The sequence below is a fragment of the Cygnus olor genome, chromosome 7, assembly GCF_009769625.2.
Source record: "Cygnus olor isolate bCygOlo1 chromosome 7, bCygOlo1.pri.v2, whole genome shotgun sequence".
Classification (NCBI taxonomy): Eukaryota; Metazoa; Chordata; class Aves; order Anseriformes; family Anatidae; genus Cygnus; species Cygnus olor.
Genome location: NC_049175.1, coordinates 32,991,448 through 33,011,148, shown reverse-complemented (window position 1 = coordinate 33,011,148; position 19,701 = coordinate 32,991,448). Strand labels below are relative to the sequence as shown.

General features: G+C 41.7%; 1 protein-coding gene across 11 annotated transcripts in view; it reads left to right on the top strand.

Annotated features, from left to right (window-relative positions):
- The window catches only part of FGFR2 (fibroblast growth factor receptor 2), a 97,222-nt gene that overhangs the window by 40,856 nt on the left and 36,665 nt on the right, over positions 1-19,701 (top strand). For all 11 annotated transcript variants that reach the window (XM_040563728.1, XM_040563737.1, XM_040563736.1 and 8 more), the window contains 2 exons: positions 1,360-1,529; positions 8,173-8,296. In XM_040563728.1, coding sequence (XP_040419662.1) covers positions 1,360-1,529; positions 8,173-8,296 — 294 coding nt within the window. The remainder of the gene's footprint in view (positions 1-1,359; positions 1,530-8,172; positions 8,297-19,701) is intronic.

The following is a 19,701-nucleotide window of genomic DNA, read 5'->3' as shown; positions in this document are numbered from 1 at the left end:
TTTTAGCAAATAGCATTAACAGTGAATTTACTTGCATCTCTAATTCACTTTAGTCCATGTAACAATTTCTTAGCGCGGTAGTTAAATTTCCAATAGTTACCTGATTTTCTGTTTTGATTACATGCACAAATTTGCTTTGCTTTTCTACTTCATTAATTTTAACACTAATTGCTACTTCGGGAAAAAAAAAAAAACACTTATCGTTCTTAGCATCGTTTTAAGGCTTGCTTTTGGAATGCTTTCTTTATACAGAGAGAGATGTTGTTAAAGGATTTATTCCTGTATTTTCTATCCAGCTGTATTTTTATTTAGGGAGGAGGGTGGCAGGATTTCTGAGTTTGTGCTGATTGTAAGAACGGCAATAAATATTTGAGGAGCGGAAGAGTTTATTTATAGTGGAGTGTAAGGCTGCTAATGAAGGAAATGAAACAGGGCTGAGAGAAATGGAGTTATTTTTCTGGACCCCTCTAGTCCTAAAAATTCCACGCTAATCTGATTTGCTTCAGGAAAATGCCATTGTGGAAGGAATTAATGTTTCCTAGTATTAACCAGATCTTGAATATTTAACTTTTTTCAGCTGTTATGGGGATACAACCAAAGCAATGTCAGGAAGCCACCATGCAATGTAGCCAAAGTCGTGTGTGGCTCCAGAGCGTGGGGTGATCTCGGATATTTTGAGTAAAAATGTATTGGGTAAAAGGAGGTGGGCAGATGTGTATTTTGATGCACTATGTCGACAAAAACAACAAAATCAGTTGCTGAGTTTTGCTTATCCATGATTTCTGGTTTGGTTTCCTCCTCTTTGGTTAAGATTTCAGAAGTATATTCCCTTTGCAAATATATTTTAACGGCTTCTCAACAGCACAGTTAGCTTTGCCATGTTGGTCCGTGAGCGTTAGCAGGCTCCTAGGCAGGTAGGTGTGCTTATCCCCCTTCAAACATGTGGGGAGAGGATTAAGGCTGAAGCTTCATTTTGGTCTTCTGCCTTTGTCTCTTTTCAAAACTGGGGTTGGAGAATTCAAAGTTTGCTGAGTGCTCGCAGTAACCCAACTTGAGGTCTCAAGCCTCTGATCAGTGGGGTCTGCTGAAAACTGCCTTACTCAACATCCACAAAACAAAGGATATCTGTGGTTAATTATTGGAATTTTGTCATAAATTATCTACTCCAGGCTGTAGACTGAGCCGTTTGCAAAATTCTGGTCAACACTTGCAGCATATGATTTCCAGTCCTGTATTCTTCCTAAACCACACTGTCCCCACTAAAACAAGTGCGGACAGCTCTTCCCATCTGCAGAAGGGGCTGGAAAGGGAGCTCGAGTGCTGAGCACTGACATTTCTGGATGCTTCTCCTTCCAACAGGGGCACCCTACTGGACTCATACAGACAAAATGGAGAAAAGGTTACATGCAGTGCCAGCGGCCAACACTGTCAAGTTCCGTTGCCCAGCCATGGGAAACCCAACACCAACCATGCGATGGCTGAAAAATGGGAAAGAATTTAAACAAGAACATCGTATTGGCGGCTATAAGGTAAGATCTCATTATGTTATTTTGCAATTTCTGTTCTTGACCAAGGCTTGAATAAGAAATCAAAAAAAAACTTGCTGAAGTCAACAGAAAATCTTTTTTAATGGGCTTAGATCAAATTTAGACGCAAAAAAAAAAGTAATTGTTTTCTTCTGGGGAAGGGTGGGTGGTTTCTCTGGCTGTTAGTGAGCTTTAACTTATTTTTTTTTCTTAAATTCAATACCAGTTCAGCTAAGGATTATTTATAAAGACTTATTTGGAAAACTAAAGACTGACACTGCAAAACACAGTAAGATGTGAAGGCTTTACTCCATTTGTTTTCAGTTGCATTGTTAAAACCATGACTATCTGCAGTGGTGATTATAGGCAGTTTAATAACGGAAGGGTTGGAAGTCAAAAGTTATTATTTTCTATAGAGTTTATGGTCTGTGAAACTGAAATGGGAAGCAGAATTTGAGGGAAAGTAACAGCAATTACTTACAGGGGTTTGTTTGAATTTTAAATAGCTTCAGATTAGACGCTTCATTCGAACTTGGTGGTTACTGATTAAGAGAGAGGTTCGGGGAGGCCAGCTCTTTCTCTGGCTTAGTGCACGGACCTTTAACCTCCAGGTATCTGCCTAGGGCAGGTCAGAAGTCAGAACTGGGTCATCTTATTCCCGGAATGCGAGTGCATGGCTTGCATGGCAGATTGCTTTTCATACGTGCCCCTTGCCATCCTGCCCCAGCTTTCTGAGCTACCTGGATCTCTTCTGGGAGCTTTCCATCCATGGCTTCTCATGCCCCTGGTGCCCTGATGGAGCGAGTGTGGATGTTGCTTCGTGTGCTGTTGACTCAGATCCTGCTTGGTACAAAAAAAAATGTTTTCCAGTGCAGAGGAGAACAAGCCATAGCCTCCTTTCCTCTCTAACTAGATTTACTGTAGAAAGTGTCAATTTTTCCAACGTTTGTGTTAGCAGAGAATGAAGCCCAGAAAATTTCCCCGCGTGAACACTAATTATCTAAGTAGACTTTTCCGTCTGTTTGCTTACACCATAAATTGCTGTTGCTTATGAGTGTACACCTGGCAGCACCTTCTGCCTTTCATAATGCTATGGAGTGTTAACGAATTGGCTACAATTCAGTGGTTTTCACCTTTCTCACAGTGCTTACTTAAAAAAAAAAAAAAAAAAAGCCAATTAAAAAACCACTTAATCCTGTCTTGGAAAATAATAGTAACTGTTGCAGTACTGACTGAGACATTGTTTGCACTCTTCACGTCTCATGAAGGGGAAATGCAGATATTACTCTTGAAAACTGTGAAAGAAAATCAGTGTCTCGCAAGACAGGACGGAGATACCTGATCTCTCTGGTTTGGGAGAGTGATCTGTGGTGGGGTAAACCTACCACCGTTAGCCTGTGTCAGGCACCTGGTTGAGCCCATTCATACTCTGTAGTAGACACAGACAAAGTGGCACAAATTAAATTTTGGTCTTGTATATGAAATGTGTACAATTTCCTAGCAATGTATGTGCTCAGGGAAGAAACAACAGACGCCAGTTTTTAAAGCCAGCTGGATAAGTGAAGTATATACCTATAATTCTAAATCATAAAACTTCTTACATCTCTTTAGAGGAAAAAAAGGGGGGGGAGGGGCACAGCTGTGGATTTTAGGCTTTTTTGTTGCTTGTAAATGCATCACATTTAAAATGATCCGGAAGCATTTACTTATTGTCATTCTGCTTATCAAACCAAAGTATGTCCCAGATTCAGCTAGTGTTTTGAATACCTGTGTTTTTAAGGTGGAAATCTTTCTTTTTTCAATGGATGTCCATTAAAGAATGAGGTCTCCAGAGCTTCTAGAGGCTGTGTCCTGTATTTGTTGGAGGGACTGTACGTGGTCTCTTTGGGCTTACTCAAAATTATTGTGGAATGGGGAGAATTGTATTTTCTTGACAACTGCAAACCAGCAAACTTGCAGTGAAGGAATCCTCAGGAAGGAGTGAGTCTTCCCTTCTTCGCCTATGTTCAGCCAGCTGGAATGGCAACCCATGATAATTCTTGTACACCGGATGGTCCTGAGTGTAGGCATTGCAACAAGTAAAGCATTTCTGCTGTAGATCTTCATACACAAAATACTTGGAGTGCCTAGAAGAGCTGGAACCAAGCCTGGCCATACTGCCATTACCAGTTGACCTAACACTGTCCGTTCCTTTTGGGAGAGATGGTCATGACTTTAAGAACAAGGAAAGGGAAGGAAAATGTGAAGTTTTCCAGTAATCCTCCAGCCACCTCTCTCCTGCTGCTAAGAAATCTCTTCCTTGTATGCTCTTTATCACAATCAGATAGTGGCCTGTAGCACTTTGTCCCTCTGACTGGGGAATGTCTTGAGTCAATTTACATTCAGGCAGGCTAGCAGAAGGGCGTATGCGCTGGCCAAGATAGCTCCCAGAGCGAAATTCCTCCGCTGTGACTAATTCTGGGTGGTGAAATTCAAAATCGAACCTTTTATGATTTTTCAAGGCATATCTGAAGTTCCCACAGCGAGAAGAGGAATGGTTATTGAATTTCTAAACCCTTATTAGACATTTTTTATGCCTTCCCAAAAGCGATGATAATTCTTGCTTGTGCGTTTTAAGGCATTTTAAGATTTCTTAGGGTGAATACTCTACACCATCTGTGAGACCACAGCAGCCTTCACTTTTGTGTACACCGCCCAGAAAGCAAATGTACTTGTGTCAGTGGCTACTGTTTAAGTATTAACAGGTGTGTGTTTTCACATATGCGTTTTGATAAGCTTCATCACTGCAGTGGTCTTTAACACATTTAAATTCAGTCAGGTAAATGCAGAGAAAAGGAAAGAAAGGTGACTCTACAGGAACTGCAGAAACCTGGGGCTATTGTGGGGATGTTCTGCACTTGTTCTGTTTGCCTGAGCTGTACCAGCTTACCTGAAGTGTGCTGATTTTTGTGGGGTATCAGATTTTGGTTTCTGACATTGTGTTGATTTTTTTTTTTTTGAAATTCATTTAAAGTTGATCCATTTGTACCATTATTATTATTACTTTTTTTCTAAATGACAACTTTTCATCATATATCTGGTTACTGAGGATGTTTTGTATTTTTAAAATTAAGCAGAACTTTCCACATTTTTTTTATATGATACTCCAAAAGCCAAGAATTTCTATGAGATTTTCCTTGCCCCTTTACGTTTTGATTCTAGTTTGGGTTTGCTTACTGCCAAGCTATATCTAAAGGATGCAGTTGCATATATTTGATATTGATGATTTAGTTTAAAAATTAAGTTGTTTGGAGACGCTGTCTGGAAGGTTTGGTTAAAAAAAAATTGTGGAGGAAATTGCCCAAAAAAGCATCTCAGTAATTTGCTAGAAGTGTCAATACATGGTCAGGCAAAACCCATACTGAGATTATATTTATTGTCCTAACACTTTTGCGGAGAAAGTGCCCTCTTGGGGACGGGAGTTAAGTATTGTGAAGCACAGATGCAACAACAAAATGGTATTACAAAGCGGAAAGTTTTTTTTTTTTTTTTTTTTTAAGAGTGCAAAAACAGTTATTAAACTATGGCAAAGAAGCATTTGAAGGGTCAAGCTATGATTCACGATACTTGGAATGCAGTTGTTCCCCGAATTTTGCCCTATTTCAAGAAAAGGCCATGACAAATTGGAAGGGATACTCTGAAGGCTATGAGATGGGCTACGTGGGTATTCTCAAGAGTTTTGAACAAACTTAATAGCAGGGCTTCAGGAAACAAAATAGCAGAAATAACAGGAAAATAACTGGCAAGGACCTAGTCAGGTTGGAGAACTGGAGAAGTTTTCTAAAACTGACAAATTCGTGCCTATGGGCACTTGTCCTTTCCTGGAGCCCATCTGCCTGGTGAGGATGCTCCCACTTTCAGTGATTTGTTGCTGTTCTCATGTGTGTTTCTTTTTTTCCTTCTCCCCTTTCTAGTGGATTAGTTCTCATAAACTCCCCAATATGTTCTGCCTTCCCGACTAGCTCATGTCATCTTTCTAAACTGACCCAGCTGCTATTACCCAGGGAAAGTTGTTAGGGAATATCTGGAGAGCTGCAGGATCGATGTCTTCACCAGGAGGGCTTTAACCTGCCTTCCCAAGAGAGCATCTCTTAGGTACCTCTAACCTCTGCAACTTCAGGCACAGGGTTCTTCTGGTTTGCTTTTCCCAAAAAGACCATCCCTGTTGCAGTTCATCCAGACGCAGAAAGCAGGGCCTGGGCGCTGTTGAAGCACTGCTTTGAAACGGGCTTTTACATGACCTGGTGTGGTTTCGGTGATGGTTTTCAGTAACGGCACCGAAGAGAGCCTTGCTGGGGTTAGGTGGTTAGGGCTGGGTATTCTAAAAGGCCCCGTTAACACAGTCTGCGTGGTCATGGTGTCACATACAGGGTGGCTGCAGGGACGTGGCAGGATCGTAGTGTGCCTTGGAATGAGGGGCTCAGTCTGGGAGCCGTCAGCAGGGGAAGCTGCCGTCATCCCCGGCAAAGGCGCCTTCAGCTGGGCTTTGCAGTTGTAACCAGAAAGCAGCAAGCCAACAAGCTGAATCTAGTTGAATCCAGATTCGTGACATAAATCCAGTTGTGTGACGATGTGTCATAAATGCTTTGGGCCTTCACAGCAGTTGTTTAGCTTAAACTAAAGAGGCTTAAGCTGTTGTTTTAGTATGAAGATATTATCTCTTTCTCATTGGAGTTGCGAGAAGGGAAATTACACAAATAGTTTTTAATGTTGCCATCCAGTATATCCACTTGTGGCTGTAAGTTATGTTTTCTTATTGAATGCCACACAATTTCTTGTGTTTTCCAATCAGTTGATTACTTAAAAAAGTGCAACAAAAACTGTAGCTTTTCTGGATCCGTGTTCTGTTCTTCCTGTTTTGCAATCAAATACATTAAAAAATGCTCTGATTCTGAATTTTTAAATTTGTAATTTGTAATGGCAAAAAGTTCAGGTAACTTTGACCAAGTCTTTGCCGAAAGAGCTCATACAGTAAAATATTCAATATATATAGCTGTTGTATTTCTTATTTGCCAGTGTTTTATGATAGTAGTTATTCCTGACCAAATGCTGTCTTTGAACGTCACTTAGCAGAATAAGGTGATAATAGAATAGTATTGATAAGCTCTAGCTTTACAAACTTATTTCTGAGCTCCTGATGCTGTGAAAAAAAGCCAATGTATTTTTCTGATGCATACCACCAAAAGGGGGAGCTGGGGAGAAGGGCTGTAAGTTTGGGCTGGAGATTTTGGGGTCCTGTTGTCACACGTTTCTGCGACATTTGGTCAGCATCCATGCCCTTTACCTACTCCTTGGGGGCTTGCCTGCATTTTCTTTGTTTTTCAAAGCCCACACGGCCAATCGTTAGCTAGCGGGAGACCTTTAGAGAGGGCTCTTCTCAGCTTTGGGCTGAAGGCGTTTTTACTCCAGCAGGTGTGAGGGCTGCTGGCAGCATGGATGCAGCCCTAGCAGCCTGTTCCTGCTGGAGGAGGACCTGTACAATAGGCGAGCACGAAGCAGGGTTTCAAACCTGTGGTTGTAATAATCTTTCAAGAACGTGTAGTTACTGGAAGTGTCACTATATGGTCCATAAATTTTTCTGGTATATGGCACTGAATTACTACTTTCCATTTGGATGATTAAAATTACTGTACCAGATTGTATTTTATTCCATTTGCTAAAACATGTACTTCGCAGTTTAAAAGCTGTACATTACAGCTACATGATGTTAAGATTTTTGAGCACTTTGTCAAAAATGTAATGCTGAAACAAGGGATTAATGGATAGCCAGAAAGAGGTCATTCTGGGAGCCAATTTATGATGCAGAGAATATATATGTGTACTGGATGACTCTATATCCTTCCAGTATTGGGCCGGATCCTATTTTCTGTGAGACCGTTGCCAACGCTCCTTTTGAGTTCAAATGGGAAAGGAATCAGCACCTTTAATACATTGTGTCCGAGAAGGATTGTATGAAATAAGCATATATCCTTATATTCTGTTTCACTGAGGGTTTCCTTCAAGCATTTTTCAGGAGGCCTTCATTTCTTTCAGCCCTATAGCAGTAAGAGATGTGGCCCTGCTGTTTCTTTAGGAGGCAGCCCAGGCATTGCCCCTCTTTGTATTTTGTTTCTCCAAAATGCGGGCTGTGTAATTGAGCTATTAGAGCAAAAGGCAGACTGGGATGTTAGGGGATCATATCTATCCCATATTGCTTGTGGGTAGTTAAGATTACCAGATGATTGTTTGGAGACAGATGAGAAATATCTGGAGGGTGTGAATTCACATTGGAGTGGATTGAGAGGTAAGCCTGGTATGATGACTGCTGCTAATTGGTACCATCATTTTAAGCCTGGTAGGACTGGATGTGCGCTGAAGTCTGAAGTGCTCAAATTAGGGACGAGGTATGTTTATAATGGGGTACATGAAAACTGCTGTACCTGTGCTGTACCCAATCAGGTGTAAATAAAGCATTTAAATGTCAGGAACTGTTAAACGAGCACCAAAGAGACTAATTTTAAACATGGACTACAAAAGATGAATTAATTTGCGAAAATAGTTGGTTTGGAGGGCGAGATGGGTATGCCGTGCTAGGGAGGATCTCAATTTCTGTCTGCAACCCCACCAGGTCCGCAACCAGCACTGGAGTCTCATCATGGAGAGCGTAGTCCCGTCCGACAAAGGAAATTATACATGCATCGTGGAAAACCAGTACGGCTCCATCAATCACACGTACCATCTTGACGTTGTCGGTAAGTAACCTTCTGTCAAATGCGTGGCGATGTTTTTAATTAATGGCTGATTTCTGCATTAAAACATTTAGAACTAGGCTGATACATTTTGTGTCAATTTTGGAGATGATTTCATGGTAGTCTGAAGATAGGAATCCACTCCATACCAATTCCTGCGTAACTTAATGTATTCGCTTGTCTCATTCGTGTCTGCACGACTAATCTGCCCGTACCTAGGCAAAGCTGTAATATCTGTGTGTGCAAGTAAGCTCTTGTTAATTGCTTGTTGCTGTGATACACCTAAAAGCTTACCACGAAGAACAGATACTAAATACTAATGCAATTTTAATTATTAGTATTACAACTTAATTATTACTGGTACGATTGTATTGGCACCAATTTTAATAACTGCAGTTGTGAAAACTGTCAAGTGATCCTTGAGATGGCTGTTACTACAGCTGAAATAATCCTCTTAGGAAAAGCTAGATATTGACTTTGGGGAAGCCAATGCAGATCTGGATTGCAGAGCAGGTACTTGGCATTCGCAGCACTATAAGGAGATCTGAATGCAGCACATTACGTGGGCTATGGGCCGTTCCTGAGACACAGACAGCAAAAATTATGAAGAAGTGTTTCACCTGAGGACAAATTCTAAAAAGCTGTGTGAGTTCTTAATAGCAGTAGTGTTGTGATTTAGCAGCGCTACTAAGCATATGCTTAGTAATATTAACTTAATACCAAAATCCTGTTGACTTTAATAAGGCTTACACATTTATTAAAGTGCTTAGCTAAATTAGGGCTTGAAATCTCAGGAGCTGATTCTATTCACCCCTAGTCTTGCTGATTAGCACGGATGGGTGTGAGTAGTTTTATTGAATCTGCAGGGATTGCTATCCACAGTGATCAGTTTGGCTATTATAACAGGACTTGGCAGTAGTAATTTTGGGGATCTGAACTGCAGTTTCTCAAGTGTGTCTGAATGGACTTTGGTCTCCCCAGGCTTGTGGGGTGATCTGATCTTCACAAGCTCTGGCAGTAAAACTTTGGTCAATCAGTACTGAAAGCAAAAATAAATATGATTATTGTAAGTGATTTTTGGCTGGTAATTGGAAACCCAACTTGTCTTCTAGAGCAAATCTTATTGTAAGTTTGGGTGTATTTGGACAAAGCAGTGACAAAATTTTCATTTTGCATTCTGTAGATTGTTTTTTTACATGAATGAAAAATGCATCCCTTGTGTTGTTTTGGATGCTCTTTACTAGTACCTTACTTTGTCCTGGACCACTTTAATCTGCAGAAACCCCCAAATCTAAAGGGGATTTGTGCAGCAGAGAAGGAGGGAGAGAATTTTGTGATGGGGATGCTGTCAGGCTGCAGCCCTACTTGTACATTGAAGTCTTCAAAGATGGTCTGAACCACCCAACTCCCCTATCCCTGTTCTTTAGGTAGTTAACACCAAAAACAGACTGAGGATTTTTATAGCATTAGCAATATTTTGTCATCCTCAGTAGGGTGAGCCATGCATATTGTTGAGGTGAAACCGAGTGACTCGTAGAGCCGTTCTTGTTTGAACACTTGTTGAATACCATTTATTGAGGGTGCAGCAGTGGCTGCCAGAGCTGGTAATACACGGCTCCCTGTGTGCCCCGGTGCGGTGTGGAGCTGCTCACCCTGGCTGGACTTACAGGGGGAGAATGTAAGGGGGTGGCCAGCTGAGGGATTTGTGGAGGTTTTTTCTTCATTCGTTTTGCTATTTGCTTAATCCCTTAGGGGAGCCTAGATTGATTCAACTTCGTTTTTGCTAAAAGATGCTTTTAGTAGGCTGCAAGAGATGAAGAAGTCTCTTGCAATATTGGGATTTTACCTTGCTCAAACAAAAATAGTTAAAAATCCCCCTTCCCTTCTGTTCCCTGATCCTTCTCCTTGTTGCCTTTGAGGTCCCAGTCTGCTTCACGGTGACTGTAAATTTCTGTACCCAGTTGTTCTTTCTATCAAATGTGTTCATGGATGATGCAGTCACTTGAGCAAATATTTGTCAGAAGCCCTCTCACCTCCTCTCCCTTTGAGCCTTTTGAATGCCTTACATTGAGGAATATTATGCAGAAGTTTATTTTTCCTGGCAGTAAATTATAGTGACCTGCATGAATGAATGGAATGGCAATAAGGATTATGTCATTTATTTAAATGTCTATTCCTTTCCTATAGAGAGGCAGAAAAGTAAATAGTGAGGTCAAGTTCTTCAAAACCAACTGGCGATTTGGGGTGCTGGGTACCGATGTCATATTCATGGCACCCAAAGGAGACCTGATTTTCCCTAGGGCAATATTCAGCATTTTCTGATACTTAGGCCCTAGGAGACAGGAAAGCAAATGTCCAGAAGTCACTTCTGCAAAGCACAGCTGGTGTTTTGGAGCTCAGCTTCATCGTTTTATTCCATTTTTGCATTTAGTTTGAGTGAAAGAGTGTAATTGTTAGTTTACTTTGAAAACATACATATGGGATTGTGCACCCTAAGATAACTAATACTGTGCATTGAATTTACTGAGAGTCTCTCAAGAGATGCTGCACAGGAACTTTAACCTGAAAGGGGCATTGATGCTAGCAAGCTTGTCCATTTCTGTGTTGCTGAAAGCTTTCAATAATTGTGGAGGTTGGGCAAGAAATTGCTGAAGCAGTAAATTACAACAGCCAGAAGGGGAAACTCTGACTGTTTTTTCTAGTTAAGACAGTTCTACAGAAGTTAATTTTCTGCCTTTTTTTTTCTTTTTTTCTCCATATGAATTTTCCATTCCCATAGGGTTGTGCAGAATTATGGATGTTTGTTTAGAGGCTATTGCATATGTAGACTGCATCTTACAAACTTCAGGTCATAATTTTAGGCCAGGTTGTGTGTGGAAAACTGTCAGTTGAAAGCCTCTGAAATTGCTTTTCCTACATGGTTTAACTGATTCCAGAGTTGATTAAGTGTAAGTAATAGCAAATGGTATTAAACATGGTAATGTATTATATGAACACAAGTATCTGACTATATGGTGTAATGTAGAGAACCCTCTGATTATGTCACAGATTTGGGAGGTATCCCAGCAAAAATCGTGCCAAAGAATGACACAATGCTAGTTAGGAATATCCAGTATTACTTGATGCCAATTACTTTCCAAACCTTGAACTCTTTCGACAGTTAAAAGCCTGGAGCCAGCAGGGCTGAGAAGTTTTTCAGCCCCAATGTAGGTGTGAAGTATTCTCGTTTTTACCTTGTAATTACTTGCAAGAACTCTCTTAAAACAGTCAGCTCTGCTCAGATGGTCTCATTCAAATTTACAAACCTGGCAAAACAGTCCTACTGAATTTTTTACAATGGGAGTAGAAAATACTGCCGAATAAAGCACCAAATACTTGTCTGCATTGACACTGTGAGCAGGGAACAGTCCAGGGAAGTTGGGCAGGATATTCTGTGCTGGATGATGTTATTCTTTAAAAGTTCAGGACACCTGCATGGGCTGCCTTCTCCTTCCATAAGCAAGGACTGGAGCAGGCTGCAGGGTTCTGCAGATAAGGTGGTGGTACCAGTGGAAAATTGTGGCCATGCAAAACGCTGTTGGGAAGGGAGAGGAGCGGTCTCCAGCTATTCATTGGAGTACTACCCAGAGGCTTCAATTAATATCAGATATTTGTTGCCCGAGGCATCATGCCAGCGCACAGTAATTACTTACAACCTAAATGCAGAGACTGGGGGAAGGAAATGTCACTGTCCATTTTATAGATGAAAAAACATCTGTAAAGCGATTAAATTTCTAGCCCAGGGTCACACAGGAAGCTGGTGGCAGAGCAAAAAAATAAAGCTTGTACTTGAATCCTCCTCCAACACTTTAATTAAAAGAATTATTTCCTTTGTAAAGTTCAGCCCATCAGCTGGTTTTTACACGCAGCTCAAGTGCCTCTTTCTTTCTTTCTTTCTTTCTTTCTTTCTTTCTTTCTTTCTTTCTTTCTTTCTTTCTTTCTTTTTTGTGTTTAATGGCAGGTAGAAGCTCACATTTTTATAGTAAGCTTGCTAATAGACTAACTCAGTTCTCATTAAACATATATAAAGTCATACAGTCTTAAGGGAGAATGATTGAAAACTATGTGGTTTGCACTTATGAGTTGTATTGTAGTGAATCCGGGTTGTAGGAAGCAACGTGGGAATGTAGCCACTGAGACTTGTACATAATTAGATCACTCTTGGATTGCAATTATCACTAGAGTACTATTTCAGCAGCGGCAGTTCTGTTTGAGCGTGGAAGTAACTAATTGAATTTATATTTTAACAGCAAAAAAGGTTAGTCTTTAACACGCATAGTGCAGGTAGCCATTTCTGTCCTATTTAATGTCATCATCCAGGGAAACAAAAGATTGGTTTGGTTTCAGATGGAGTTCTGCACATTACCTCATTTACTGGGTCTTACACGCAGCTGCCATGGCACGACACATCTCTCAAGAATGTGGAGTGAGGAGACTCTGCTGTTTACTATAAAGCTGAACGTAACATATCACAAATAATATATATATATATATATAATATACACAATAATACATAAGATATACACTGTATATAATATATATTATATTACAAATAAATAAATATATTTATATAAGTCCTTTTGCAACCAGTTTAGCTGTACATTGAGTTTCTAGTTTGCCTGATAGCCGTGCCTTTGGTTCACATCAAGCAGGAATGAGCTCCAGAGGTAGAACAGTACCATGCAGTTGTCCCTTAGCAGTAGTTTGTATTTTCATATAAAAACATGGCAAGGATAAATTCTTGCCCAGAAAGTATTTTAAATGACTCTCAGCTTAAAGCTTGTGCCCTAGAAATTCTGCATATGAGTGGTTTTCCTGGTGGGTGCGCAGAAAAGCACTTGTATTCTGAACTCTTGGAGGTTTAGGGGGCTTTAGGGTGAATATTACTCATGCTTTTTACAGTATGTTATTAAACAAACAAAATTTTGTTAAAATGGAATCTTCTTTTTCATCTTGACACTTATTCACTGTTTATATTTCCTTTAGTTTAGGCATAAGAAAACCTTTGCTTCCTTTTTTTTTTTTTTTTCCGAGTCAGTTTTTATTTTTGGATTTTCCTATGCTCTCAGAATCTCTAGCTGTGACCATGATATGGATACATATATATAAAAATATTTTTTTAAAAGACGTTTCCACTTTGTCATTCCTGAATTCATAAAAACATATGCATTATTATTTGTTTTTGCCAAGACTTTGTTTTGTCAAAATTCAGAATTAGTTTATCTTGACTACAGAATGTTCCTTAATTTCCAGACTTGTTTTTAGGATTCAGGTTACATATGGAAAAGACACTGACACCAGCTAGATACCTGCACTGTGCGTTGCATCACTTGGTGCCTGTCAGGAGTTAAATGCAGGTATTGCTACCAAGCCTCAGCTTGTGTTTCTGGCAGATGGGGCTGTAGTTGTTGACGATCCTAGCACAGACAAGCTTCGGCTTGACATCCTCACCCAGGTGCCTGCGGTCCAGGACATGACGAGACAGGGGCTGCAAGCATGAAGGCATCCACGCCAATGCTTGCCCTAAGGTGTTTGGTTAGGCCGAAAGGGAAGAAGATTTTGTTTCATGTACTGATAAGCCTGAGTGTGGACTTTACACCTGGCACTAGGCTTTTGGCAAGGTGCGTGTATCTGAGACAAAATTACGCAAATTGTTCAGTGCTGGAGGCTGTGCGGTTCGCTCCCGAAAACAAAGGCCGCAGTGTGATGGTTCAGCTGAGGGAAAAGGAAAGCTCGCGCCTCCCCTCACCCGCCTTCCTTAATAAGGCAAAAATACTCCCAAACCCTAGTTTTATAGCGCTAAAGCTTCTGATTTCATTGGAGTAGTCTGGCTAAATTACATTTTATGGACAAATACTAGTGTCATTACTTCATCTGCTGGGTGAGCACTGCATTTGTCATGTTTGGAGCGCTTTCTGCGGAGCCTGCTGTGGGAGGACTGGTCTCCCTGTCCCATTTTCTGTCTTATTGCAGCCCCAAGGCAGGTATTTCTCTTCCTTTTGATGAATGATGAACAGGATATTGTTTCAGCCCTGTTATTATCATTTTTAATCATGCCTCCTAATTCATGCAATATCACACTCGTGGAAGTACAAGTAGGAATTTGCAGGGGCTGCCTGAAGATGCTAGGCAGACTGTTGTGTTGTTCAATGTGCAGTTGGCACGTGTTGAAAGCCACGTCTGTGCCTGCAGATAATCCCACTGCCACTTACTACCAGTGAGACAAATTTTAACTGGGATGCTCGCCCTTGGGGGCGAGCGTTTCCCTGGGACACTCACCCCCAAGGTTGAGTTTGGGGGATTAAACGAGGGGTAAAAGAGATGTAGCAGTGGTGGAAGTGGACGGAGATGGCACTGAACAGTAGATTGAAGTGGTAGATATCAAGGGTTGTGTGTGGCTGTAGTGAGGCTGGGGGCAACGGGACTGGGCAGATACTGCAGTGAAAGGGTGTGGGGGCTCTTCCCAGGGTGTTACAGTGCAGGAGAGAAAAGACCTTGAGGGATAGATAGGTACTGGAGGGAGATGGATAAGATTGTGAGACACCTGGGAGTACCAAAGGGTGGACAAATCAGCGAAATGTGGAATTCTGTAGTTCTTAAGTAAAGTTTGTCCTGACAGCCTGCACGCGGGTGTCCTCTCCTCTCTCTGCTGTGCAAACCACCGTGCCACTTGGAATTCAGAGGTGGCTGGATTTCATAGCTTTTCTGGATTTTGAGTCCTTAGGTCATCTTTGGGTTACTCCTGCTCCCATGGTGCAACTTTAACAGCAGTTGCTGCATTTAAATGTAAAAATGAAGTAAAATATAATGCAATTATAATTTAAAAGCCACATTAAAAAATCATAGTTTAAGCACTTTCGAATATTGAACTGCTCTGTAAATATAAAATATTATGATTATTTTTTCAGGTTGCTATTTAAAAGGTTGCATGAATATGTAAAAAAAAATTTTGACTGTTCATGGAAGAAAAAATACTGATATTATCAGAGTTTGATCTGAATGAAGAACTCAATACAACTTTATAGTAGTTGGAATAGAATTGTTTTTTGCCATTTTTACAAGATACTTGTAGAAGTCTAAAGCATGCATTTTCAGGGATTTTTGATCACCATTGTAAACTGAGTGATCAAAACAGTTGTTCAAAAATTGTTCATGTATTCTGTATTTACAAGTTGACACGTATATTAATTCACTGTAAACAACTGATAGATGGACAGATGGGAATAAATATCTGTGCTGATTTTGCATTTGTAAGACGTTGTCGATTAGGAAGCATATGCTGCAAATCAGAACAAAACAGGCATAGAAGAGAGATCAAAAACTGTAAAAAATAAGAGAAAAAAAATCTTGTTTTGAAGCACAAAGTTTGTGTTCAAGCATGCCCAGCCTAAGTGTTTTTCATTAAAGCTGTTGCATACTCTGTCTTGAAAACTTTGCCTGATTGTGCTTGAATTGCTGGAAATGTAATGGCACATAATATATAATCTGGTCTTCCTGAGAACAGTAAAGGAGCACGTCAGCATCTGGTCTGATGCTCAGAAGAGGCTGCAGATTCCATGTAGCAGAAACAAGCGTGATTCTGGTGGTGGGACATCAGGCCATGTGATGGTAAAATCCCTTGTGATGTCCTTGTGATAATTTCAAACCTGTGTACTTCAATATAGTGAGTGTGCTGCAGGAAAAAAAAAGTTTTTAAAGGTTTACGTAATCTTTTTTGTTTTTACTTTGAAGGCAGAACTGCTTGCAGGAAAAGAAATTTGGAGGATGAAAAAATATGCAGTCAAGTCACAATAACAGCAGCAAAAGTCACTCCTGCTGCATGCTTTATGGCATCGGTGGGTGCACTGATGAGTTAAACCCACTGCAGCTGGGAGAGGGCATCATCCCTGTAGGAGAGATGCTATTTGCCAGGCATATGGTAAACCTTTGGCAGAGCCTGCTGGGGAGCCCGGAGCAGCCGTGCTGGACCCCAGCATTATCTCTGCGGTTATGGTGGAGCAGCTGAGTGCTGGGAGCTGTGCACAGTACAAAGGATGATATCTCCGTGCATAGAAAATAATGCAGTCTCTGGAAATGGCCAGAGCAATAAAATTTTACCACTTGTCTGTGAGAAAGTTACAAGTAGTTTTTCATTTTCTCTTGCAGTCTCTTTTAGGGCACGTTGGAAAGAATTTCAATGAAAATTTCAGCTCCTCATTGTTCTGTTTCCCATGCTTTTCTCAAACCAAAGTAAGGACTCTCCCCTCTTTGTTCAGACATGCACGAAGCTTTTGCTTATGCACATGCTATGTGACGGGTATTGCAAGGGAGCCCCAGGATTACCATTGTACAACTTTCTGCTGTGACTTTTTTTGTCCCACAACGTTGGTGAAACCCATGCTATGTCACCCTGACAACAAGGACAAACTGGTCCTAAAGCCCTGTTGATGGTTTCACATTTTGCAATAAGATTGTTCATGTCATCTGCCTTAGCCCTTGACTTGCTGGGGATTCTTCTGTCTCATTTAACCCCCCCATATATGTGTGAGCTGAAAGGATAGTTTTTAGCTAGTTCTGATTGTGATTTTTCCACCAACATCAAGCTTTGTGCTGAGCCAAATCAATCTTGCTGCAGCTTTTTTTTTCCTCCCGGCTTGCTGCCATATGAGAAAAGGTGTGCAGATGAACTGATGCTGTAAAGGTGTTATGCAGAGATGAATTTTAGCTAAAATGCACATAGGACAGCAAGTGAAAGCTACGCTGTAGAGCTATCCAAAGAGACAGATGGGAGAACATCAGCGGGAGCTTTGCCTGCTGGAAAAACACTGCCATTACTTCCAGTTGGAGGTGAAGGTGGTAAAGCCAAGGACAAAGAGTTTGAATATACCTGATTTGTTTCTGCAAAGATTTAAAAAGGCACTGCCTTCTACTTGACTGATCTTGGTTAGAAGGAGGGTTTAGGTAGCACAGGAGGTTGGATGGGATGGTAAACGTTTTGCTAAGGGTAGGAAGATGCTTGCTTGTGGTGCCAGTGACAAAATGTTAGCATTTAGGATGCAAGTTGTTTAATAATCAGTGTTAAAATATTAGTTTAATGAGAAAGTAGTGTTCAGTGACAGCAGGGAATATACGGGGCCTGGTCCCTTGGTGTCTTACTTCAGGCTGTTTTCTGATTTTGGTCCCTGATGGACATTTGGGCCCTGTAATTAGCACTGAAGAAGTGTGTGGCACAACTGTGGAAAGAAATACCTCAGCTTTATATCAAAGGCACCTAAATTACAGGAGAGAGGGAGAATAGAAAGTGGTTGAGGAGGTTAGCCCCATCACTAGCCCCATGGCCAGGTCCCTGTGCTGCTCTGGGCCTAGCTGGGTTGACGTGTGAGGGCTGGGAGCTCCAGCTGCAGTGACACCCCTTGGAGCTCTTGGCTCTGAGGCTGCTTCTTCGAGTAGCGTTGGCCCGATAGGAAATGCTACACAGGGAGACTCCTGCTGCACAGGAATGCTGGATAGCACGAATGCTTGTTGGCTAGTACCTATTGGTGAAAGATGCCAAAATTTGTAAGGCATGATTTCACTAGCACTGGTAATGCTGGTCTGATCCACAGGCTATTCTGCTAGTCTGTCTGAAAGGCTCCTGCTCTTTGTCAAGTGCTCTTGCCAGGGACGGTCTTAATCTCTTAGCGTTTAATGACAGTGATCTGTTACTCCTTGTAGCCTTAAAGCATCTTCTGGTTTTGCAGAGAGCTTGTGAAGAGAGCATTGTCTCTGACACACTGTGGATGATACCTTGGTGCGTATAAATTACCTCCGGGGTGGTGATTTGAGGGGTGTGTATGTATGTTCATATAAATGGAACATGACAGTTCAGCAGCACTTCTGAATTGGCTATAAACAACACGCAGTGCTTCATATTATGTAGAAGGGAAACCAAACTGACGTGCATCTGGTAGAAGCTACTCAGCTCCTGGCTCACGTATATACCGTGTATGACATTCATTAGTAGAGACATTTTGCCTACACCTGCTCGGTTGTTTCTGATCTTCTGCAAGAGCAGCCAGCACCCAACCTTACTCCTCTGCACCGCTGAGCAAACAGTGGAGGTAGCAGTGTTTTCCTTCCAGCCTTTTATGGCGCACAGACCCCCATAAGCAATTGCTTATTGCTGGAGAAGGGAAGTGAAGGTTTGGCTTGGCCTGTGTGTAGAAAGCTACCCTGAAGGAGGAAATTCCTGTGGGGACTCTGACATCTGTTTGGTTAGACCCCTCCTATGCCACTCCACCTAGAGGTATGGAAAGCAAGTGTCGTTTCAAGTCAGGTCCTTCATATGAACTTGGATAATGCTGGATTTATAGGGAAACTTGTTTTGCAGTTCGTCAGGCCTTGGCTGCTCCTGGAACTCTCCTCAAAGGCGCTCTGTAATTCAGAGAGCAATAGTTAATCCAGGCTCCGAGTGCTCATGAACTGGGGCCGGATTAGCAGTTTGTGTAGGTGAGGTGTTTCCTGAATGACAGTGACGCTCATGCCTCTCCTTCCAAACCAGTTCCTTGTCTGTCAGGCAGAACAGGACAGAAACATGAAGGGTCTTTGCTCACTGAATGGTGAGAGATTCATAAGAATTAATCTTTTTTAATGGTTGATATTTAAACCAGGTTGGTAGTGATCACAGATTGGTGTACTGTGCTCAGCCCAGTGGCTTTAGTATATGCCCTCACCTGATGGTAGGTATCCACACCTCCAAAAAAAATCATCAGAGCCAGCAGTAACAGTTTGCATGTGTACAGTCTCATCAGGGATTACAAAAATTGAATGAGTGTAGAGACTGAATGACTTGTGCAGGTAGAGAGAATTGTTCCCTCAAACTGCAGCTGAAATGCTCATCAGTGGCTTCGTTTGGCTAATTCTGAGCTGCCTGACCACGTGCTGCTGTTGTGAAGAAACAATATTTCAGCTCCGAGGTGGCATGGTGTGCACTGGCCTTGTGAGAAGGTTGGGAGGTTTCACCTCCCTGTCAACCCCAGGCAATGGTGAAGTTACCATATGGCTGTGTTTTCCTTTGGAGCAGTTTTGATAGTCCTGTGGGAATAGTCTGGAAGACGAGCAGGCTCTGGGTGACCCCAGAGATGGGTGATGCTGTCATCTTCCCACTCCATGAGGCTTGTCCATGGGCCTATTGGTGGCGTGAGGGATGTCAGGCAGGTGTGTATCCATGGGTGTGTGGCCTCGTTGGATAGGGGAGGGTACGTGCAGTTCATTCAAGGAAGGAACCTTGTAGCAGGGTGTTCCTCCAGCCATTCTCTGAGCTTGGCTGCCTTCTTGGACCTCCCATGTTAGGTACATGGCTCAGCAGAAGCACTGGGAGAGTGCTGCCGATACGATGAGGATGAAACATG